This window comes from Trematomus bernacchii, unplaced genomic scaffold (genome assembly GCF_902827165.1).
Source record: "Trematomus bernacchii unplaced genomic scaffold, fTreBer1.1, whole genome shotgun sequence".
Classification (NCBI taxonomy): Eukaryota; Metazoa; Chordata; class Actinopteri; order Perciformes; family Nototheniidae; genus Trematomus; species Trematomus bernacchii.
Window position 1 is genome coordinate 3,627,025 of NW_022987720.1, and position 25,291 is coordinate 3,652,315.

The 25,291-nt window shown below is 46.2% G+C and overlaps 1 protein-coding gene across 9 annotated transcripts in view; it reads left to right on the top strand.

The window, feature by feature from the left end:
- nhsl1b (NHS-like 1b) overlaps positions 1 to 25,291 on the top strand; it is a 102,261-nt gene extending 76,970 nt beyond the window's left edge. For 6 of the 9 annotated variants that reach the window (XM_034144069.1, XM_034144075.1, XM_034144070.1 and 3 more), the window contains exons 2-8: positions 1,905 to 2,057; positions 6,414 to 6,535; positions 10,213 to 10,417; positions 13,635 to 13,766; positions 15,533 to 18,850; positions 19,713 to 19,845; positions 22,574 to 25,291. In XM_034144069.1, coding sequence (XP_033999960.1) covers positions 1,905 to 2,057; positions 6,414 to 6,535; positions 10,213 to 10,417; positions 13,635 to 13,766; positions 15,533 to 18,850; positions 19,713 to 19,845; positions 22,574 to 23,480 — 4,970 coding nt within the window. In that variant the 3' untranslated portion in view covers positions 23,481 to 25,291. Of the gene's footprint in view, positions 1 to 974; positions 1,067 to 1,904; positions 2,058 to 6,413; positions 6,536 to 10,212; positions 10,418 to 13,634; positions 13,767 to 15,532; positions 18,851 to 19,712; positions 19,846 to 22,573 lie in introns of those variants that run through there. The other 3 variants (XM_034144071.1, XM_034144078.1, XM_034144073.1) reach the window with 2 other exon arrangements.

Consider the following 25,291-nt stretch of genomic DNA (forward strand, 5'->3'; position numbering starts at 1 on the left):
TGATTGATTATTCGGACCAGTGTAGGCAAGCTGCTACACCATGTTGAACAACACTGTTAGACCATCACAGTAAAACCCTGTTTACATATGCACACGTTTACACCCATCACACATCCTCACAAAATGTAAAAACTGAAGGTGTTGTGAGTTCTTTGGCAACCCTTTAGGCTTGTTGTGTTTCAGTCCAAATCATTTTTCGCGAAGATCTGTACAAGACTATGTTTATAAGTGGTTATTCTGTTGGGACTGCGGTCACAGAACTTATTCTACATACAAGATATCTTGTTTGTTTTTTCCCTGCATGCATTGTGCCGTATGTGTTACAATTGACTCATGTGGTTGTTGTTTATAAAGTAAACAAAAGGCTCTCTATCTCTGTTGTATTTTTACTCATACATTACCAAGCATACAAAAAGTAATTAGAAAATATGTTGATGAAGAGAACTTTTTTAAGTGTTTGGTAACAAGAGTGAATGGAGACATGAATAAACACAATGACCTCTCCCTATGGCAGTCAACGGCTGACCGTTCCTCCTTGAGGTAAAAGGTTGTAGAGACAGACGTAAGGGTGCCATTAGTCAACAGCAACAGCAGAAGTTGGACTGTTGTTTAAAATAGATCCAACAAATGTGTTCAATGTCCAACGTATGTACCCATTAGTCGCACAGTGCTAGTCACAAATAGCTAAAGTTCGATAGTCACAGAAGATCTTCTCAGAGTCTTTTCAGACATTATGAAAGCAGTTGCACAGTCTCACACTTTCTCCAACGACCAATTTGCAGTCATAGGCATACCGCCCTGTAGGCCTCCTGTCCTCCCCCGACACACACACACACTATGCATCCTACTATGGCTCATTAGCACCTGTGAAAGGCATTCAAACAAAAACAGTCCACACTCCCGGCCCCTTTCATGACCCGTCCCCTTCCTCCTGGGTCCTCCAAACCCTCAGTCACAGTCGGTTGGACATGTTGTGATGGTCAGGACAGGGACAAACATAGCAGTCTTTAAATGGAGCTAGTCCTACACCCACACTCACCAACTTTGGCTTGGATACGCTCACTTGGTAAGCTTAACTTTGGCAAAGTGTGTTTGTTGATCTTGGTGTTTACTCTCAGTCGTTTTGCTGACACTTGTATTTTGTGGTTTACATATTCAGCATGGGAATAGGCTTCAGTTTCTGGGTCATCAGCATTACACACCGTCAGCTGTAGCAAAAGAGAAAGCAGCTAAATATTGTTTGAGGATGTCTAACTGAAAGAAGTGCTCAAGAAAACAACCATCAAGAAACAGAGGAGTGTGTTCCCTATTTAGTAAGTACAGAGATGGTTTGATGTTTAACACAGTAGTGTTTGTTAAGCTTTTAAATACTTTTGTGATCTAGTGATTTCATTGAATGAGTATTCGTTATTGTTTTTCTGAAGTGGTTTTTCTCAGGACAAGTTAGCTAGTTTCAAAGTTAGCGTTTGTATCTTTTCAGTATCATGTTTATGTTTCTGAGCTGGATATCATGTGGTTAGTTTTTCCCTCCAACTTATTCATCCCTCCTCCCCCTCTGACTTGTGTGGCCTTGTGTGTGATGTCTCAGATGTGTGTCATTTTGTTGGTGTGAAGACTTGCACCTCGATGCAAAGCACCTTTAATCTACTTCCTCTTCTCCGACAAATATAAACAAATCCCTCCAGTTGCCGCTACTGCCTGTGCAGGACACTATTCATTCTCAGACTCCGTTACCAAAGGATATAGACTTTGTTAACCCTATTTTTGTCATATTTCAACTGTTGCTGGTCTGCAACAACTGGTCATGGGAAGATGTTTTCAGAATACCCTTCAGGAGTGTTAATACAATTGGAAGTTTAACTAAATTAACTAAATTCTCTGGCCTTATCTCTGTGTTTCTGCAGCTGTGTCTAACCTGGATGAGGAGAGCAAGTGGACGGTGCATTACACAGCTCCGTGGCACCAGCAGGAGAACGTCTTCCTGCCAGGCAGCCGGCCCCCCGCCGTAGAAGACCTCCACCGCCAGGCCAAAGTCAACCTGAAGAGCGCCCTGCGAGGTATGCATTACTATAATTGGACTGCTTCTTAGAGTTTGTAATGGTCCAACATGATCACAACAACAAACAATGGTGGTGGGTTATCTGATATTCAGGTATATACAATGGGTCCAGTGCTGCTGTTGAGTATAATATTACAGCCTCTAGAATGAATACAAAACATGAAAAAAAGAAGAAAGCAATTTGACATGGTAAAGTTGTCTTGTGTTGTTTAACTCAATATACAGTCATGTAAAAGGTGGAACGTTGTTTCAGCTCTAATTGAATTTTTTTTGAGGAATTTTAGTTCAAATGTATATATGAATAGCTTCCCCAATCAATCCTTTACTTCCCTATAAACTAAATCTACAAATATACACACTGAAAAATCTAAATTGTGGGAATATTGCCGGACCTCCTCATATATGGAACTGAACATCAGGGCATCGGAGAAAAGATCAGCTGTGTTTGTCTACAACATTGTTAAAATGTCCAAACCTGTAATCTGTGTTCACCCCAAAGTTTAGCCAACAACACAACGGTGCGAGATCCTCTCCTTCCTGTTTGTCCAGTCCAATCAGAGAAAAACAGACACAGCCTTGTTGTCAGACAAACACAGGGAGTTGAGTCACAACAGAGTGACAACTTTTTAATATCCACATTCCCGGAACAGGAAGTGGGAATACCATTTAATGCTGGCACCTGTTTACCCAACAGTTCCTGGGAACCAGAGCTGGGAAAGTTGTCCGGTCATTTCTAAGATAACGGATGACAGGCAGGTGTGAGAAAAGGCTTGGAAGAGTGTGTTTTTACAGTCAAGGCTTGTTGTTTACATAGGGTGGCCTTGTTTAGCGCCAGATAAAAAAACAGGCTGATACAGGCGGAGACAGAGATAAATAGGGAGAAGCCGGTTGTAACATGAGGCCTACAGTGTGTAAAGCTATAGTCATCACCGTAAACAAACATACACACACCCAACGTTTTTTTTCTTTGTCCTTTGCATTGTTTGACACCTTTGCTGTTGCATATTTCTTCCTGCAATATTGATGTTGCTAGGTACTCAAACACCACCTGGTAGGTAGGATTTATTCAGCCCCCCCCCCTCCTCATTCTGTCACTGGCCTTTCCTCCTGTCATCCCCTCCCAGCCCCAGGGGTCCTCACTGAAAGACAACAGGTGTCCAATGGGAGCACCTGTGCTGAATGTGTCTTTGTGTTCATTTGATGGTCCACTCCCATGCAGCTGAGAGTGGAGGTTACACATCTACCTACAGCCCAGCCTTAGAAATATATTTAATTTAGTGTTTACTCAGTGGTGTTTGCATTATTTCCAAATATAACAATATAAAAACTTTTGCATACTACTTTCATTACTACATTTCATTCAATTTCCATAATAATAACAGTATTTCTTACAAGATATTTGATTATTTATTGCTTAATTTATCAGGAGCGCATACCCAAATAGTCCTTAAACCCAGCAGGATACACATATCTACCTTCTACACTGCAAAGGCAAATAATCAAACAATCAGATGGCATGTGCTTCCCCTTTTTGTTTCACTCTCACATGGACTTCTGTGTGTGTTCAGCCGTGAGGCTTTTGCAAGCTGCTGGTGAGATACAGAACATAACCCAACAGGTCGACATAGGGCAGAGGTGTTACATAACACTCGCCTGTGTGTGTGTCAATAACATCACAAACAATAAAGTCAATGATGTCATTCAGGCGCCGTTTACACGAGGAGAAAACTGCTTGTATCTGCATAGTTTCGCGTGCGTATAGCCCTATTATTTACACGAGGCCGATAGAAACTGACCCCACAAACAATAACGGGTCCCAAGGTGGATAGATTTGCAAACGAAACGCTCTGGGGGGTCAACCGAGTCCGTGTAATCACCTCGATACGAATATTTCCTGAAAAAATAACGATAGCCCCGTCTCTCCCCACCTCTCCTGCTCACTGCTGTAGCAACTATCAAAAATAGCTGTGTTAATTAAACGCACAAGGGGTTCTTGAATGAAATAATATTATAAAAGGCAAACCAGAATTGTTAACGCCCAATATACTCCTTAAACAAAATAAACAGAGTCAGATTTCATGCATTGATCCATTATATTGACAAAGGTGCGATCTCACCCGGTGTTTGTAGAGAATATCTCTCTTTCTGAGCGCGTCCTCTCCACGGAGACGTGCTTCTTGGTCGGGATGCAATATCCACAGATTCGGTTTCTTTCAGTTAACTTCCCCGTTGCATTTATCCATATGCTGAGGAAATTACTATATCCCGCTGAATACCAGCAATAGCCACACACACTTCCTCCTGTCAGTAGCTACTGCTAGTGCTACTGCTACTGACCATGCTACAGATATTAGTGCAAAAATATACAGCTCCTCTACCACAACCATCAGCAACAAGTGGACATGGAGAATTACATGAACTACATGTTGCTAAATACACCGCAGAAGGGTAGCCATGGCAACATTGCGGCGGGGGCTGCTGGGCTGCTCTTCTTCGCTGCTTTTGGTGTATTTTGGCGGAAGTTACAGCGCCACTTACAGTCCCGGCATATGTACTACAGCGTTTCCAGCGGCCTCGTTTGAACAGACACGTTAAATGAAACAAATGCATGTGAACGGAAGACTTTTTTGAATACGCATACTGTGCATAAACGCAAACGGTCCCGTGTGAGCGGGGCCTCAGTGTTAACCAGGGGCACCAGCTTGTTGTTAGGATTTATTTTTGCAAGAATAAATGTGAATGAATAAATATGTCTTTCTAGCTGTGAGGTCATACAGAAACTCTAAGATATAATGTTTTAAAATATTGTTATATTCTTTCAATTCTCACTATCCATGAGTCTTTCTGCTCCTTGTCTCGTGTCCCCTCCCTTCACTTCTTCCTAGCAACAAGCAGCTCATCAAGTCCTATTTATCTAATCAACCTTCCCCAATCACCACAACTGCTCCGCTCCCCGTCATCATCCTCATCACGCTTCTTTAAAACCCTTCTTCCACACCGCTACCACATCAGCTTGTTACACTTGCTACCTTTGCCAACCCCATTAGGATCCATTTACTGACAGCATTATACATGCACCAGCGTGTGTCTCCACTGAGATGGGCTGTAATTAGCTATGGAGATATGTGGCACATGAAAGGGATCTAAAAGCAGCATCTCTGAGGTGCCAGGCGAGGAGCGGTGTGGGTGTGCTTTGGTTCACACACGTGTCACTCAGCAAAAGGGATTTTGATTGTGCATCACACACTGAATAAATCCCAATGAAGCAAGATAAAAGACCAGCGAGGTGTTTACATTTGTATGGATTAGGGATAATATGCAGAGAAAGACACGTATGCATGTCAGTTGATATGCTTTCAATTTAGAAGAGGGCCAATTTAGTTTATTTTTATTCAAAGCTTTTCAAAAACAAATGTGCGAGGTTCATAATAAAACAGTACCTTTTGGATACAGGCATCAGCAAATGGAAACACAACCCCCAACTGTGTGTTTTAGTCATAACAGTACTAAGTGAATATAATTAGCTAATTCAAGACTAGACAAAGGATATACTAGTAGATATTTGTAGTGACAAAGAGAGATGATGTGCTAAATGCCCCCCTTAGAGGAAGAGGGGGATGGAGGAGAGAGAGGGACAGTTCTGCCATCTGTGTGTGACAGACTGAAACTGATACCCGTGCCTATTACACACACACAATCATATATCAAGTGTTTTCTTATCACACAGTGGCATACACACACACACATACACACACACACACACAGACGTACATCACCAGCCCGTCACAGCAGGTGGTGACGAGAGGGAGTGTGAGCAGCGCTTGGCAGCGTCCAACAGGGACTGATACACTGATGAACACACACACACACACACACACACACACACACACACACACACACACACACACACACACACACACACACACACACACACACACACACATACACATACACATACACACACACAGTTATAGCAATACATCTTTCTGTGTCCTATGGATATTTCACACATCCCTACTACTTTAGTGTTATTGAATGACTTATTTATGAATATTGTACGCTCAAATTAGCCTGTACAAATTACACATTACATTTTTGGTACATCAATATATCTTGGAGCAGCAAAGAAGGATGAGTGTGAACTGTAGAAACTCTTCAGTATCACACTCAACACAAGCTCTGTTCAAAGGTATTGTGATCATTTCTCCTGACAAATTCTTCGCAAATATATACCCGTGATCTTAATGAGTGTCTGGTTGCAAACATTAAAAGCTCAGAGAAAGACAACGATCAGGGCAATCCAAGTATTTGTTGTCTTTATTAACATATTCCTTTGTTGTTGTTTGTCCTGCAGAATGCGACAAGTTGAGGAAAGATGGATTCAGGAGCTCTCAGTACTACTCTCAGGGTCCCACCTTCTCTGACCCCTTACAGTCCAACAGCAGCCTGCAGGATGAAGAGGAGGATGATAAGAAGGTACACAAACACAACTTTGCAGATGTTACAGTCAATACATTTAGATGTTATTGAAGTACATGTGTTCACAGCAGTGCTTTGCAACTGATACAGCAGAAACTCATCTCCAGCACTTTAAACAGTGTCAGACTGCCCTCTAGTGGTCAGATATTATAATGCACATTTTTCTTAATTTACAATAAACACTTCTCTGGCTCCCGGGCAGACAGTACTTTCTAATTTATTTTTTACACAAATAATTCTACATTTTAATTTCTGGATTTCTACCCTGTTAGTCTAGCTATTTAAAATACTCTAGCAAACAAGATTTTGTGAGTTAGTTAGAAATGATTTTACTTAAAGGGGGCCTATCATGCAAAATGCACTTTTGTACGTCTTTTATACATGAATATGTGTCCCCGGTGTTCCAGGGAACTCACCAAGTGTCAGAAAACACAACCATCTCTATTTTCCTCCATACCCACATTTCTAAAAAAGGGGCTGCAACGGATCTGATAAAAACTGATCCAGATTTGAACACTTCACTGACGTCACAGAAGTGGCGCTACGGCTATTGGGCCAACTCTCCACCTATCAGGGGAATGTGGAGTTGGGCCACAGCCGGCCATTGCCGCTCGAAAGCGCTGGAGACGCTGTAGTACATATGCCAGGCCTGTAAGTGGCGCTGTAGTCTGCCACAAAAGCAGCGAAGAAGACTTCCCGCCCATAGTTACCATGGTTACCCTTCTGTTTATTCTCCGCTGTGGCTTTTTTTCTCCCTCCCCGAGGCAAGCGTTTGCTCCCGCTGCAATGCAATCCCTCCCCGTCGAGGCAAGCACTGTAATTCTCTGCGGTTAGTCCACCAGCAGATGACAAACACCCACCTCTCCGCCTCTTCCAAGGAACGAGGGGACCGTGCGGCAGAGTTTCAGTTTCAGTTTCTTTCGCCAGTCAAAGATGTCCGTTAAAGTTTAAATCTTCCGGACAAAATTAGAAAAGTGCCGGTCAAAGGTCTTCTTTGTTATTTATTGAGCTTTAAAACAAATGAATAACGACTCTATAGGCCTATAACAATATAATAAAACATGGAGGACGGAGATCTTTTTTTCTCCCCCTCTTGACTTGCTCAGAGCACGGCTACCCTCTCCTGCAGGGGGGCGTGGTCAGCTGCAGCTCACAGAATCAGCCCCGTAGACAGCAAACAGCACATAGAGCGAAATGAGGCATGGCTAAAATGCATGATCTGTTTGGTATTTTGAAAACAGAAACGTATAAATATACCTTATATAGGTATGGCCCTACAATATATCATTTAAATATAGCATGATAGGTCCCCTTTAAAGAACAAGCACTAAGGCTTTTTTGTTGGGGCTGTCGGCATGCATTATGAAAAAGTATAGTTAAATGATAACTTTAACTTAATTGCCTCTCATTCTCTGGCCTGTCATCATTTTCAGGCAGAGCTGAATGTACTGTATAGACAGAATAAACTGTTGCTGGCTTCAGTCTTTTTTTAAATTATTCATCTCTTTCCTTTATAATTTGTAGAAAATAAGAAGAGGGATCGAAATAGGAAAATAACAAGGCAAACAGACACAAGTGGATGTATTGCTCTTTTTAGTGGCGGACCATTAGTGTGTACTGACATTCTCCTCATTTGTATTTCTCACACACAATGTGATATGAGGGGTCCTGAGAGGATCACAGGGGGTTTCACTGTTATGATCAGGGTCTCCTTTGTTCCCCAGAGCCCCTCGTTGTTAGCCGCTCTCTTCATGCTTGCCCCTTGACCTTCATAATATGCTGTTGTCTTTCTAAACTGTCCACTTCCATCTCTCGTTATCTGTCTTTCTACTTTCCGCTGTTTGTCCCTCTTCCATTCACTTCCTGTTGTCCTGGGGAAAGTGAGCCTAACTTTGCCTGACAGCAGCTTCAGAGGGAGAAACAGGACCGCAGGTTGAGCCACAAAGCAAAAATAACAAGCTACCAAACTATTGCTGAGATCCTTTCTTTATACCCTCCCCCTTTTCTGCCTCCTCTTGTTCCACTCCCCTATTTATTTATTTATCCATCCATCCATGCATGGTTTGTATGAAAGCACAAATAGCCGACCTTTCTTTTGAATGCTTGGGACTGTCAGGATGAACTGTAATGGACATAGGGATTTATCTCTGGATGTATTTGGAGATTCTGAGCATTTTTTTACCAGTAACTTTCAAACTCTGACGAACAAAACACACTGAAAGCTCAACCTGTTCCAGATACAGTCGGGAAAATGTTAGGTAGTGAAGTCCAAATAAGTTCGCTTTGCTTTTTGTGTCTACTGGCTTTTGAAATCTTAACCTGTCTTTACTCATGATTCAAAACAATGATTTCAAAACCTCAAATGGACACTGACAGCAAACTGTAAAAAGCTAGTTTACTGTTGACTAACTGCTCAATTTCAAGCGTGAATGGCGCAGTAAACTGTAGTTGTCTGTTTGCTTCTCGGCAGTCAATTCTGCTTCAGATGGAGGGCTGTTAGTGTGTGAGACACAGTTTAATGCATGAGTGATTCTCTCTCTTTTTCCGCACGGTTGCTCTGCTTTTATCTTGCCATCTTTAAATTGTCTGTCAGGTTAACTCTGAAAGATGTGTCTGTGTGCGAAAGTGTGTTAATGTGTGTGTGTTTCCATGTGGGTTTGATTGTTTGTGAAACATGTTTACAGCATACAACACAAGCATCTAAAGTCCCTTACACACCAAGCCGATTTTGTCCGTCGATAGATGTCGGGCCGTCGATGAGCGTCGTGTCGCCCTACTCAGATTGGTGTGTCTTGGTGTGTCCCACACCGTCGTGTCTTTTCGGCCGTGCAGACACCTTCCGCCGCCAATTCAACATGTTGAATCAGGAGGCTGTCGGCTAAAGGCCGTCGGCCAAATAAATCACTCTGATTGGCTGTTCAGCTTAGCGAATCAGTGCATGAGAAGCGAAACGGAAGTGAGGGACCCAAACAAACTATTAAGAAGGCAAATCTGAGATTTCATTTAACTCCGGCTCTCGACACAGGTTCGGGAAAGCCCCATGAGCTTCTCGCTGTAGAGTGAAAATGGAACGCACACGCTATTTGTTGTTTGTTTATATCACGCAGTCTGTTCTTCTTCTCTCGGTGTATCACGCAGTCTGTCTTCCGGTTGTTGCCTCTTTTGAATGACGAATACACTCTACCGACGCCTGCTGGTAAGGAGAGTTATTGCCACTCACGCATGCGCAGTTCGTACGTGCTACTTGGCCGTCGGCTGAAGTCTTTGCGGTGTGTTCCAGTGCGAAACATGGCCAAGACGCAGGAGACGTGAGGCGACGTTCCGTCGGGGCGTGTTCTTTGGTGTCAGTTTGGTGTGTAAGGACCTTAAAGGTCACAGCTATTGTAATATGTTGAAGTGTGTTCATACGTGTCAATATAGTCTGTACAGTCTGCCACATACTCCATTCTATAATATTGTTTTCTCACTCTAATTGTGTTTGGTTTTAATTTAATATCACAAATGATTTGTTTTCCAATGTCTTTCATCTCTTTTCCTGTGAATTTCCTTTTTTCCATACTCTTCTGTACATTCCCTCTCTTCCTGTTTCTATCTCTCTTTTCAATCCCTTTCTCTATCTCCTTGCTCCTCTTCAAGTTATACATCTTGTTAACCCATTCTTTTTCTGTCTTCAGTCCACAGCATCATCAGCGGAGGACGACAAATCTCAGCTGTCCATGAGGCCCCAGACCCCCCAGGAAGGCGTTGAGGGAGAGGAGGGGTACGAGGTTGACGGAAAGATTGTATGGAACAAGGGCGCACCCCTCCCCACCCCGGAGCAGAAGATGAGGCTGGCGGCTCAGGCCGTAGCCACAGACATCGTTGCTATCAACGTCACAGGTATGACCTCTTCGCAAACCTCTGTCACATAACCATTCTTTTCCCATCTCTCAATCAGTAGCGAGTAGCGACCACTCTCATCAGTGTTTGTAGTGGAAAACAAATCTCCTGATCCTCTAGTTTCATACAAAAAAGCAACGTAGAAAGATTCAACTGCTAGATCTGGTCTCAATCATCCCCTGGTGTCTATTCAGTAACATTAACCCCGCACCTCCCATCATACATTGTGTTTAGTTTGTCATCAAGGAACTTTCTGACTTTTTAAAACATTTTAAATCACAGAGACTTTGATGAAAATCTCAACATTATTTGAATGTCTTTTGTTGGCTTTAAATGAGATTACAAGGTCAAAGCCTAGAATACAGTTAGCTGCAACCTATATACACAGCAGCTGAGGTAGATGGGAAATGTCAGTCGTTTTTATGTCAGAGTATTGGACAAATACAAATGATGACCTGGTGGTGGCGCGATAATATAAACCAGCTATCATGTTTATTGAAATACAGTTTTTAATAATCTCAAAACTGCCATATTAACATATTAAATCTTCTGATTTGACTGGCCTTCTCATCTAAATCTCAGTAAGGCAGCAACATGGAATGAGCCAAACAGGCAAAATGTCAGACTGTTCCTTTAATTAACCCTCTGTGGATGAGTGGATTATAGACTGATCAATTACTGTATCCATGCATCCACAGAGGAAAAACCTGTATGTGTCAGTCATGGATGTCTGCCTCTCCTCCTGCACCTCCGTGTATATTCTCTCCTTCCATCATGCTTCATGCAGACTGACCTTCACCTTCCTTTATGCGCGTGTGAGCGAGTGTTTGTGTGCTCCTCCAAGGGTCAAGGCTTGTCACTGACTTGATGTCAGATCACAGGGCGTTTGACAGATGAACACAGCGAAAACGTGGCGATGCAATACCCCTGTTATCATGTCACCATTTTCTGCGCTATCGACCACACACACAAAGAAATAACGTCTCATTCTGCCAGTTCTGGTCATTAAGAATACACTGAAGCTTGTCTGATGCTTCACGAAGACTTTTTGTATGACATATAAACAGATGAGCATCACCTCAAACGCAGTTCAGTATCAAACTCTACATTTGAAGTGTTGTCAAAGGGAATACAGCTGCAATCCTGTCGTCCTTCAGACACTAATGACTGCTTAATGTGGTCCCACTCCACATAAAGCACTTCATCTCCTGTCACTTTACATTACTCAGAAAGAGAGAGGAAACACACACATACTGACACACAGAGAGAGATCAGGGATTTTTCTGTCACTTTGAGGAGGAATGTGATAGACACTATCTGCCCCTCATATCAATTTCTATTTCCCTAACGCCTGCTGGCTGTCACCAGCTAGCCAAATAGCAGAAGGAAGAGCAGCTCCTTGTAAAATGTTACTCTTCCTTCAGGGAGGATGGGTTGAAAGTGAGAAGGATGAATGTGTGTGCGTGCATGCTCCTACTCATATCTGTTCTGTGCATGTGTATTTTTGTGATAAGAGCATGTATTTTACATCTCACATTTCTCACATATATGTTAACACCTCAGTTGGGAATTATCAGAAACCTTCAGATTAAACGTGTATGTTTTATTTTTGCCAGCCAGTGTTTCCATTAATGGCCATTATATTTGGCTGGTGGAAAAAGCAGGGATGCAAACTTGTCACCTTTCGGCGAAATTCGCCGTTTTGAATCCAAAATAGGTCGTTTGTGTGATTCATGTAGATCTGCAATAAAAATATTTTTGGGGTATGGGGGGGGGCAGAGCCGTATAATAGACTTCTACTTTTACTAAAAGTAGATCGTACTCAGATCTTGTACTTGAGTAAAAGTAGAAGTACTCAGATCTTGTACTTGATTAAAAGTAGAAGTACTCAGATCTTGTACTAGAGTAAAAGTAGAAGTACTCAGATCTTGTACTTGAGTAAAAGTAGAAGTACTCAGGTCTTATACTTCAGTAAAAGTATAAGTACTCAGGTCTTGTACTTGAGTAAAAGTAGAAGTACCAGAGTGTAGGAATACTCTGTTTCAGTAAAAGTCCTGCATTCAAAATGTTCCTCAAGTGAAAGTCTCTCTTTCTCAGTATTCTCATCAAAATATAGTGAAAGTAGCGACAGTAAAAAGTAGTCATTGTGCAGATTGGTCCATTTCAGAATAATATATATGATATGTTTTATAATGATTGATCATGAAAGTGTTCTCAAAGCTGGTAAAGGTGCAGCTAGTTTGAATGACTTTGTATACTGCAGGGTAGCTTGTGAATTTACTCCAGGTGGAACTAAAGTCTGATTTAAGACTTGATTATATTTCACATCATTCATCCACATCTGTGAAGTAACTACAGGTATTAAATACATGTAGTGGAGGAAAAGTACACCATGTAGTGGAGTAGAAGAACAAAGTAGCAAAACATTGAAATACTTAAATAAAGTACAAGTATCTCAAAATTGTACCCAAGTATAGTACTTGTTGAGTTTATGAACTTAGTTACTTTACACCAGTGGCTATAAAGATAGAAAGACTAAGCCTTGAACAGAGGCATGAAAATACATTTTCAAAATGCTCAACAGTGCTGCCAACATTATAAACTGACTGCTACACAATTAAAATAAATGCTTTTATACATTTCTATTAGATGTGACTCTTTGGCGTTTCTGTTATTAACTGCTTTAGTTGTTCTGACTGCTAAAATCCTGTTATTCCTCATTTGAAAGCCGATATTCCGTGGGGTCGGGGGGCTCGGATCCTTGTCACCTTTTTCATACCTGATGAGTTTGCATCCCTGAAAAAGAGTTAAGGGGTCAGCTCACCCTAATAATAGTCAAACTATTTATTTTTATTTTATTTTTTTACTTTATAATACAATACAGAATTTTTAATGTGGTATTTGCCCAGAATTGGTTAGCCTATTAGAATGGAATTTGATTTGTGGCAATAGTTGTCTGTGAAACTACATATTAGTCCTTACAAAACTCAAACTTGGGCAAAGAAAGACAAAACGATATGCCTAGTTAGATACCACTGAAGGGAACTGTTTTGTTACATTTGGTTAAACTGACAATTAAGGTCTCTCTTCCTGCTGCATGTTAAAACTGAAAAACACAAAAAACGTTCTGCATGTTGTTGAGTTTGTGCCTTTCAACTAACCGACTGCTCTTTGCCTGTGTGTCCGCCTGCGTTGTTCTCGCCCTCCCGGCTACCAGGGGCCGTGTTTGACCGGCAGGCCACCGTCCGACGCTCCCTCATTAACTCGGACACCGTGTCCCGCCGGCCCAAGAAGGTCAAACGCAGAAAGACTATATCAGGGCTGCCTGACAACTTCAACCATGAGCTAGGTATGGATCACTGTGGGGAAATATGTTGCCCTGTACTGTCCACAGACCTGTACCAACACTCTGGACAAAGCATCCCTCCTTCTTTCACTACTTACTATAACCTTACTCACTATGCATTTTTGCCTAATCCATTCACTTTAAACATTAAGTGGAGAATGAACTCACCCCACCACCAGTATTTTCTGAGAAGTGGAGGGAGAAAATGTCACATGCAAGTCCAAAGTGTTGGATCGGGGCCCTGCAGATGTTCAGCTGTTTCAGTTCTTCATACAGAGTGTCCTCATTTGCTCTCCTCCACCTTTTTGAACTGTATCCACAGCCAGGGACCCATTATGACATTCTTTTCACTTGTATTTCTTCCCCCCTTTTTTGTCCTTACATTTGCACTTATTTAATCTCATTTTAGACGTTTTTCTCATGTCAGATAAGTCAGTTATATATATATTGTGCTATAATCGTTCAGCTTAACTATCGGCTGTGCTGCTTCTGTGAATTGTGTCTGTAAATTGTGTCTCTGTGCCTTAATCCTGGGGCTATATTGATAATCTAGCATGTGTCCCATGTGTTTTTATACTTACCAACATGTACTGATTATGAGACCCTGATCAAGGAAAACCGCCCCCCCCCCCCCAACCCTCGTCATTTTTCAGAACATATAACCCTCAAGCGCTCCAAACAGATGAGGGTTAAATAACAAATATGAAGCTCCAGTAGACTCCTTTCCTTAGTCACACAGCTGAGAGGGGTGTTAAGCGTGCGCTAAGCTTACTAAGCTGACACTGCTGTGCTGGCTGATGTTTATTTACACATCTCTGATCTGTAGGACAGCAGACATGTGTAAGGAGAATTGTCATTTCTCTTCGCGATAACATCACCAAGGCTGATAGTAAAGGAGCTTTTAGAATCTGGTTAGTTGACCAGCTGACGACAGCCTCTGAATGTCATGATTACTGGGCCGGGGTAATTGTCCCAGTGCTTCATCCCTCCCTCTCCTTGTACAAGAGCTGCCTGCGAAAGTAGACCTGCAGCTTAATCTATCGCAGCAGCAGCAGCAGCAGCAGCAGCCAAGCTGTCACTCCAGCTTTTAGCAAAGGAGGAAGAGAGTGTATGTGTGGTTCAGAGAGAGAGAGAGAGCGAGAAAAGAGGACGCAAGAATGTGTGTGTATGTTTTGGAATACGAGCATCAACAGGAGAGGCACCACAGATGGGAGACACAATAGACATCATCTCCCGTTTTACAACTCATTCTTCAAATTGTTTGTTTACAAGCCGGTATGTTCGGTGTGTGTGTCTTTGTGATATCTGCATTTCTGTGTGTCCTTGTCTCAATGTCTATCTGCAAATGCTGTATGCTCTGTCCTGTGTCAGTGCATGACCATGTCAACACTGTGTATGTCCGTGTCCATGTATGCATTAGTTGGCTGCCTCGCACCTAAACAGCTGCCTGTCCTGGACCCCAGGGTATAATTCGCTTTTCTGTCGGACTGAGCCAGACTAGGAGAGGGAGCTTAGTAAGGAGTCTTTCTGTCTCCCCTCATACCCTTTCCTCCTTAACGAAGAAGACCAGGAGTTATTAACGCATGTGACGGTTACAGCAAATCAAATTAATTAGCCTCCATGTGACCACAGTTTAGCTGTCCAGGCAGAAGAGCAGAAGCATTGTGGCTGAAGTTTTAAGAGGGGCGATATGCTTAGTGGTGCGCGAAGAGAAAACAAGGTATGTTGATCAATAACATGTTTTATTTTCCTCCTCCCTTTGACAACAGCAAAAGGAGATCTCCGACCGCATTCCATGTTCATCCCGGGACAGTACTCCACCTTGGGCAGAGTTGGGAGCGTCAACTCCACGCTCCGCCATTCGATCACCAGAGACTCCGGCTGCCAGACAGAAAACGTGAAGGTTGTGCCCCCGTCCATGAGGAGGATCCGGGCTCAGAGAGGACAGGGGATCGCGGCTCAAATGGCCGGCATTTCTGCTTCCTCCTCAACAGGAAGTATATCCATCTCGAGCAGTGACAGCTCGGGGATCATGATGCTGCCGCAGTACAACAGAGATCTTTCCCGTTTTCACAGTCTGCCTCGACCGGGGGCCAGAGTGTCTCTCAGTGCTGACCCCATCTATAGCAGCACCCCCATCAAGTCAGAGGAGCAAACTACGCCTCAGAGGCAGATTGGGAGGCTGCGGGTTGACGACACAGTGGTGCACATGAGAAATGCCCCAAGGACAGCCACCCTTCCCCGGCCCAAGTCTCAGGAGCTGAGGGGGGCGAAAGCCAGTGATTGGGGGGGTGGCCCGGCATGTGTGGTCTCCCCACATGCTGCCTATTCCACCTCCCTCCTCCCCAACGCCACAATGTCCAGCTCCTCTGAGGTCATTATGCTCAACACCTCTGGTCCCTCCCCTTCCTCATCTTACCCCACAGCTCGTCCGCTCAGTCTGGCCTCCACCAACACAGACCCCATGAGCCCCAGCCCAACATCTTTTACCCACAGTTCCACCTGCCCAGCCTTGGCCACCTCGACCCCCACTCACCCACCAAGGGATGGCGGTCTGGTGGTCGCAGCACCTGCCAGCGACTTGGGGCACTCTGACAGCAGTATACACAGCCGCAGCACCTTGGCGCCCACGCCGCCCTCCGGACTGCCCGAGGAACAGTGGATCTACGACACGCCAGAAAACATGGTGATTCCACACCGCACCTTGACCTCCAGCTGCTCCACTCCCATAAACCAGCTGTACGGCAGCCTGGACCACTCCTCCAGGACTACTACTGACTCCAGCTCCCTCTATTCCCAAGACAATGACGGATACTACACCTCCATGCACATGGACTCAGGCCTGCGCTCTCGCAGCCATGGCAGTGGGCACGGAGCGGCGCCTGCACGGGCCACCAGGCACAGCATGTACGAGTGCCGGGAGATGGCCAATCAGGAAGACACTGGAAGCTTGTACAGTGATCGCTCGCTGTCACGGAGCATCTCACTCCGCAAGCCCAAGAAGCCTCCGCTGCCTCCAGCACGCACAGACTCTCTCAGACGTAAGACCTCTGTGAAAAAGCCCCTCGGAGGCGTAAGCGCCATCAGCGGTGCTAAGGATTCAAACGGAGCCATGCTCAATGAGACTCTAATTGCCAGCTTGCAGCAGAGCCTGCAGATGGGGCTGAGAGGGGGGAAGGGGATAGGGGCTTCACCTTCCTCGCCCTCTCACAGCCCATGCAGCGACTACGATGACCCTTGGGTGCTTCGGCCACGCAGTCAGAGTAGCACCAGTGCATGTAGCTCCGCAGCGTCACTTGTAGCTAATGCCAACTGTGGCGGCGTGTCTAGCGTGTATTCGCTCTGCCATGTGACGCCTGCTCAAAGCGACACCAGCAGCTTGCGCTCAGACTATGCTGATTCCTGGGGCTACTACATGGACTACCCGCGTAACCAAGGAGACCAGAGGGCCCACTCCCCTCAGGCTCATGGCGCAAACAACATGTCGGCCGAGGCTCACCCCGGAGAGTTACACAATGGAGGTGAGATCCTCAACAGCAGCCAGGCGCCTGGAGCTCCAGGGCAGGAGGGAGGCGTGGCAGCCAAGCCCAAAATGTCCACCTCCTCCCCGGACCGGGTGCACAGACTGACCTCGCCGTCCAGCGGCTACTCCAGCCAGTCCAACACCCCCACAGCTGGGACCCCCGTCCCCTCGTTCGTCAGGTCCATGTCTCCATCGGGGACCCGGCCCAGGCCCCGGGTGCCCGAGAGGAAGTCCTCTCTCCTCTCCTCTGTGTCCATGTCCTCCTCTTCCACCTCCCTGTCCTCCAACACCTCCGACTCTATCAAAAGCTTCGGACCTCCTCCCCCACCACCTCCACCCTTGCCACTCCTCTCCTCCTCAGCTCCCACCACCCCTCTGAGCCCACCTCCAGCCTTTCCTCCCCCTCTACCGCCAAGCTCCATCGCAGGCCCTCCTCCTCCTCCATCTCCCCCGTTGCCAACCACTCCCCAGGGTCAAACACAGAGCCCACCCCCTGCTTGCTCCACCTCCCCAGATTTCCCTCCTCCTCCATCCCCTGATACACTATTCCCCTCCAGTTCATCCTTCAATGGGAGCTTCAGCCCTCCCCCTCCACCTCCCCCGCCTATCCCCCCTATGGGGCCCCCTCCACCTCCTCCTCCTCCATTGCCTGCTTGTGTCCCATCGTTCTCCTCCCCAGGCTTTGCTAAGGCAGTGAAGGATGCTCCTAAAGCAGCTCTCTCCAACAGCCCTACAAAGTCACCTAATCCCCTGATCACCCCGTTTGCGCTGCAGAGCGTTCAGCTCCGCTCTGTCAGGCGGCCAGAGAAGGAGATTAACGGCACGTCAGGCCACACCAAAGCTCAGGGAACGGGGCCGGACCTCCTTCAGGGTCTCAAGCCCCTACAGAAGTCTCAGTCTCTGGAGCATCCCACTATGATACACCTGTCAAACGGCTCCCTAGAAGACGACGACTCTCGTAACTCCTCACCATCCCCTGTCTCAAAGCTCTTAGAAGACTTCCCTTTTGACTTCAGTATCACAGACGACACGACAGATAGTGCGGTCGTAAATGGGAGATCTGAGGATCAGAGTGACTTTGTTTTACACAGAAGAGAAAAAGCAGAAGAACAGAATGTATTGCCAAGCCCCCCACAGAGCCCTGAAAGCTCCCCTGTCAAACAGAAGCCCCCAGTAGTCTCCAAGAAACCCAACATGTCTTTTCTCCACCAATTTAGCCCCCAACAAATCATTGAACAGATTCCATCTCAGCATGAGGGTCCAACCGGCCCGTTACAGACAGAAGACCAAGTGGATGCGCTGCGAAGACAAATGAAAGAAGATATCAAAAGTGAGCAACAGGCGGAAGAGGACACTTCGGAGATCTCCGAGGTTCAAGCTAAGAGCCGTGAAACATCTCCCACAATAACCCAGGAGGAGCGCACACCTGCTGCTGCCGGCCAATCAAGTCCCGACCACGCAGTGTATACCAATGGAGCGGCTCATGAAGAGGACGAGGACGAGGAGGAGGGAGATGGAACAAGTAGCACGACTGGATCCGTCAGCTCCAAGGAGGACGACACAGGTGAGTTTCACAGACACCATTTGACTTTTTGATTTTTTTTAAAAACCCCCACTCATTTGAAATGGAGTCTACTTCAATGAATTGTTGGTTCAGCTCATTTCCATAATCCTAAATGGTTAGTAGTGAAGCCGCTGCCTGCCAGCTCTTCAGGCGGCTGTGAAATGAATGTTGCCCTCCGAAGCAAACCATCCAAACTTGAAACCTCAAGCTTTTTAAAAACTGTGAAAATAGCTCAGGCTTATCAGTGGGACAGGCTCCTCTCTGACTCTCCCTGCTACATTTCATATGCAGAGATCTCTTGTGGTTACTGTCCCTTCCTTTTCCCTGCATTGCCCCCCCCCAACACACACACACCCCATCCTCCACTGTTTGTTTGCCTTTTCCTCTCCTTTACTCTTAATCTCAGTCCCCTACTCTCTTTCTGTCCTGCTCACTATCCATCCCCTCTTCTTTCTGAGGTAAGGGAGGGGGGGGGGGGCGGGCAAGTGTCCAGAACAGGATGCTTTTCATGGTGGTAGGCAGAGGGGGGAGGAGCTCCAATCGTAACAGAGGGGAGGGGAACGGATCTAGTGACGGTAGGGAGGGAGGGGGGGTGGGGAGCGTAAAGTGAGACTGCCTGCAGCGGCTCAGGCAGTCGGAGCGCAGGCGGGGGAGGAGGAGGAGGAGGAGGAGAGGAAGAGGGAGGGAATCTGGAGACTGAAAGAGAATGTAAGAAGACAGTCCAGCACCTCCTCCATGCATCTCACAGACAGCCAGGTTAATGCCACGGGACGGTGTTGAGGAAAGTGTGTTGAGTTCACTCTTGTTAGTGTGTGTGTGTGTGTGTGTGTGTGTGTAACTTGGATGTCTCTCTCTCTCTCAGGTGAGGTGTTCTTCTCCAGCACGGCTGAATCGTCTCCGGTCCCGCCCGCCAACGGGGCCTCTGAGGAGAAAATGGTGACCCCGACTCCCACCCGGCCCCGGACCACCGAGGACCTTTTTGCCGCCATTCACAGGTACAATGATGCTTCTTATTTTGTGTCACTTCTTTACACACTCCAACTTCTTCCCTCTGGACCGGCTTCAACTCCTGATGTATAATTGATTCCACTGAGCTAGTGTTTTCCCCCCCCCTCTAGTATGTTGTCATTGTGTCTCCTTCCCCCTCTTTCTCTGTCCGCATCTCATTCCCTCTTTCTCATAAACCACAGTATATCACCTTGGCTCCTTCTCCCCCTTCGACCCATGATATGTCTTCTTCCATCTCCATCCCCCCCCCCCCTCCTCCTCTTCCTCTGCCCTCCACCTCTCAGTCATAACTTTACTCAGCGCTGTCCCGTCTGGAAGCATCCATATCTGTCAAACAGCCGCTCTCTGGGGGTCTTCAAGTCCTGAGTGGCTTTTCTTGTTTCTGGTCATGGAAACGATGCGATGAAGCCACACAAGTCGGTACCAGTCATATCTGCGTTAGCGAAGTCACATTTGCGTTGCTCGTTCTCAGCAAGAGAGAAAAGGCGGGTGCTTTATCCATTATTTATCTACTCGACACCCTCGGGTCCTAATCTAGGTTAGAGGCCACGGGAGAGATTTGTCTTTCTCCCTCTCTCTCTTTTTGTTCTTCTTCGACACGCTACTCACTGACATATATTGCATACGTGCTTCAAAGGGCATACATTTCTCATGCAGCCCGCCAGTTTGTGTGTTTCACGCTCACGTGCAGCGGCAGTCGGGGTTCTCTTGAGCATCACGGGATTTCATTTTCACAGGGTTTTATTTCAGCTGGCGACAGATTGCCGATGTATTTATGGTGCACACGTCACGTGTACAAGTGCGATTTATTGTGCACTTGAATTGGATGGCAGTATTGTGTAAGCATGTGTGGGTAAACCTAACAGTGGGACTTTGTCTAGTGTGGAGCATATCGAACCATTTGACAGATTGTTTATATGCAGGGTAGTGATGACTGGAGAAGAACTAAACGTACCTATTTACATGATATCTTTCATTGAATTATAATCAATTTGAGACATTTCAATTGAATAATGAATAGAATATACGTCAGAATGATCAGCTTCAATTTGATATACTTTATGTTTTATAACATTTATCTCAGTAAATGTTCGACACATTTCCTCTCCCCCTCTTACCTGTCCAATACTTTCGTTCCCCCTCTCGTTCCCCCTCTCATTCCCCCTCCATGTTGCCCCCTCGCTCTGGGAAAACCTAGAATGATGAAAACCCTGAATGAAATGCCTTTACAGCAGCAGCCATAAAATACAACCTGTCTGGAGGGAAATCCTCCAAAGCAAATGTAATACGGCCGGGAGAAGGAAATCGATGGAGCTCTCGGAGACGGGTCTTAAATTGCAGCCTTGTTTACTTCTCTATAACGGGGATCGGTATAACCTCCTCTCCTGTGTGGCCTTATATTTTGTCTTCACAAACCATGAGTTCAGTATGGAGCTGTCGTGTGACTTGAGTCCAGGTGTGTTAGCGTGTGCGTGTGTGTGTGAGACGGTCTTATGTAATGCTGATGGGCTAATGTGAGCTCACGGGACAGCGCTAGACGGAGGTTGAAGGGCAGACACATACTTTGCAGTGTTTTCTAAACGACAAAGCAGTCTTGGATTTTCTCACAAACCATTCATACCCTCTCGTTTGACCTTCACGAGTATATTCTCTACACGTTTGTTGTCCTTCATGTAACCATTTCTTTCTGAGGATTAAAGATTTGTTCTCCCACTGCTCCTGACTTTTAGCATCAAATCGCTCTCACAGAATCTGTATTCATGCATGTATCTCTGTCTCCCCTCTCCTCTCTCCCTCCCTGTGCAGAGGGGGCATGCAGAGGGTGGGTTCCTCCTTTCTAGAGAGGTGCGAAGTGGCAAGTAGCCCCTTCCCAAACCACCGCAGTGGTGCTACCTCTGGATTAGCAACAGAGACCCCACAGTGCAGCCCCCTGGACCTCAGATTATTAACGCTGTTTCCCTGCTAGCCCTAACCCCCCCCCCCCCTGTATTCGGCCAGTTGCCGCTTTATGGCTATGCTCTTGCGCAGGAGTTCCAGCCGGTGTAGGCTGAGTGAGTGGTGCAGTCAACCACTCTGATACCCCCTGTTAAGAGGAGGCGGGATTGTCACTGTGATTAAAACTGCTTTGGGCACCTTTCCCAGTTTGTGTGTTTGATTCATTTCAATGCGTCTGAGCTTTTCTGCAGAGCTGCAGCGTCTGCAGCTTTTCTTCTAAAATCTCTTTATCCAAAATGCATAACTCTTTTTCTTATGACCTCCTTTTCTTTTTTGGAGCATCCACGCCACTCAATGCTTATTGTTTTTACCTCTTTAAGATGTGTGCTGTGACGCATAATGGCTGGGGGCAGTGCTGACATATGGGACAAAGATTGCGGCGCGTAGGCCAAGTGTTTTAAGTTAAATCTTTTTTTCTTTGGAACATCTACACAGAAACAATGACCCAACTGGGCTGAGCAGGCTGCTTCCTGCTCAGTTGTTATATGAAATCCCATACGCTGCAGCCTCATTTGAATGTGAATAATTGGATCTGATGATTGCTTCCTGACAAACTGCCCCTAACTCTTGCATTTCTTCTCTGCTCTTTCATCAGTTCAACAATTAGTTTGCCCTTAAATGATTTAACTATATCAATTCAATAACCATCCTTGCAGTCACTCGCTCACCAAGCCACATTTGTAAAAACGTGTCCATAATTAGATTTTCATCTTATCCTAGGTCGAAGCGGAAGGTCCTGGGACGCAAGGAGACGGAGGAGGACAAGTCCCGGGCTGGGAGCCAACCCCAGTCTCCACCGGCCACCCCAACTGGGGGCTCCCCAGTGATGGGGTCCCCGTCCCCGGGCATGGTGTCCCCTGGCATGGCGTCCCCGGTCATGGCGTCCCCGGGCATGGCGTCCCCAGTCATGGCGTCCCCGGGCATGGCGTCCCCGGGCATGGCGTCCCCGGGCATGGCGTCCCCGGTCATGGCGTCCCCGGGCATGGCGTCCCCGGGCATGGCGTCCCCGGGCATGGCGTCCCCGGTCATGGCGTCCCCGGCCATGATGTCCCCGGGCTCGACGTCCTCCTTGCCCCGCCAGACAGGCTCCATCCAGCGCAACCTCCGCAAGTCCTCCACCAGCAGCGACACCTTCAAGGCCCTCCTCCTGAAGAAGGGCAGCCGCTCAGAGAGCAGCTTCAGGATGTCGGCCACGGAGATGCTTCGCTCCACCGGCCCTCGCACCCAGCGAACATACTCCGAGTCAGCGTTGGACTCTCCTGCTGCTTCTCCCTCGTCACTGGGGTCCCCAAACAGCCCCTGCAGCTCCCCAGGCCGCGGGAAGAGGGCAACAGATGAGTGGAGCCGCTACGACGCGTTCTCCCTGTCCTCGCCGACGGCATCGACCTATTCAATGAGCGGGTTCAAGTACGGGCGCTCCCGCACGCCGCCTTCTGCCGCCAGCAGCAAGTACAACGCCCGCAACCGAATGCTCAGCAGCCCAATGACAGTCATCTGTGAGCGGGAGGGGGAGCTGGCTGAGAGCGAGTACGGAGACCCTGCAGAAAGTCTGTCCGGACCCTCGGCTCAGACCCGGGCTGTACTCAATAACTCCAATGGCACTTTATCTGGAGAGAGCAGAAGTTAAAGAGCAAGGAGCGCCCCTTAGATACAGGGAGCTAAACTCGATCATCATAACCAGGTAGCAGGCAGGAGGAGGAGCCAATAGTTGGCCCTCTGGAGAGAACTTCCTGTGCCACTCCCCCTCAAAGCCCGAAGGGGTGGGCGTCGGGTGCTGATGTGAGGTCAGAGGTCACCCCGTCATGGACAGAGCTGAACTTGATCTGAAGTGGACTGGTTGTGCTGCAGCTTTTCATGGATTCTCACTCTGTCCTTCGTTTCACATTTGTGTTGAAAGAAAAGTGTTTCTTTTACACCTGGTGTTTTAAGTATGTTTTCCATTTGTTTTGCTGTTTTCTTTTACTGTATCATGTCCCTAACACGCAGGACCTTTTACGTTTCTTTGAAGAACAAGGTTGGGGTGGTAAACTAAGATGAAGTGAAGGAATTGAAAAGTAACTTTGCTGCTGTGGTGCTACGTAGCTTGGCAATTGGAAAGAGTGGGATGTAGACGCTCGACTTGTGAACCTCCTCAGCTTCTGCTTCTCTTCTGTTGGCTCTGGAAAGTGTTTGAATGCACCCCGTTGTGCAAGTGTTGGCTTCAAACAGCCCATAACATTGTGGAAAGAACGAGAGGAAGTGGTACGACAGAGAGCACCACGGTACCTCTTAAGCTGTGGTTATGGCCAGGTTTTGCTTCTTGTTCTTAGGTCAGAGCTGTAGTTTGCAGAGCTGGTGTGTTCAGTGGTCCGTAGAAAGTGCAGAGGGCTCAGAGCTTCACCTAGTGATGGCCAGGAAGTCAAAAACTGTGAAGTTTTAAAGACACCAAAACAGAACATTTGTTCTAAAAACGCTCATAACATTTTAGTTCATAGATTTTGCATTGTTCAGAGGTCCTTTTCTTTGTGACTTTAAAAACATTTTAATAAACAAGTGATGTCATGACTTGTGTTTGGGAGTTCAGTATGAATCTATACATGTAAAGAGGGGATGACATTAAAAGAGAAGCTTATGTTACTGTCGGGGTCTTTTAGTGTCCATGTTTGTTACCAAAGAGCTGAAAAATAATCTGGAAGTGAACACAATCTGAGTTTGGCTTCTCTAACACCACGCGTTGCGGTCGAGTCGTCGCTAAGTTTGCTGCGACCTACTAGAAGCTTTTTAGGGCTCGAATGATTTCTATAATGATGTTAACATTTCTGCTCAGTTTATCTTTTTGCAGTTTTATATGATTCTGTATGTAAATACATAGAGGACTTTTAAGTAACATTTTGACTTATTTTCAAAGACTGTACATTTTTTAGAGCCCAGCGTTTGCTGAAAGGGAGTGGTTTCCTATTTGTAGATTATTTATGTTCACATAGCAGGGCTGCAAAGGTGTCGCGATCTGAGTTAACCAGAGAGGTGATGGGGAGGCCACATTTACTACGCTGATCCCTCCTGGCTGTTTCCTTCATATAACAACAAAAATGCAATCATGTCAATATTTGTGCTAAATCCTTCAGCTGCCCTTAATCCTTAGCCATGCAAAGCCAGCACTGGTGCTCTCAGCTGAGTAAATGTGGTCTCTATGGAGTCATAAAGTGAGGAGACAGGCGTGAGACTTCCTAACCTCCTAACAGCCATAACACCCCGTGGGTAATCACCTGTGACCAAAGTGTGTCTCTGAGACCCCGCTCGGCTATGATTGAGCACTTGGGGCTCCGAGCTTTGTCTCAGGACAGGAAAGCGTCTCAATCGCAGGCAGCTTGTGAAAAGACACGACAGAAAAAGTACTGGGGGCGGAGCTGCTGAAGCTCATGTGTATGTCTGTGTAATAAAAACAAAGTGATATTTAAA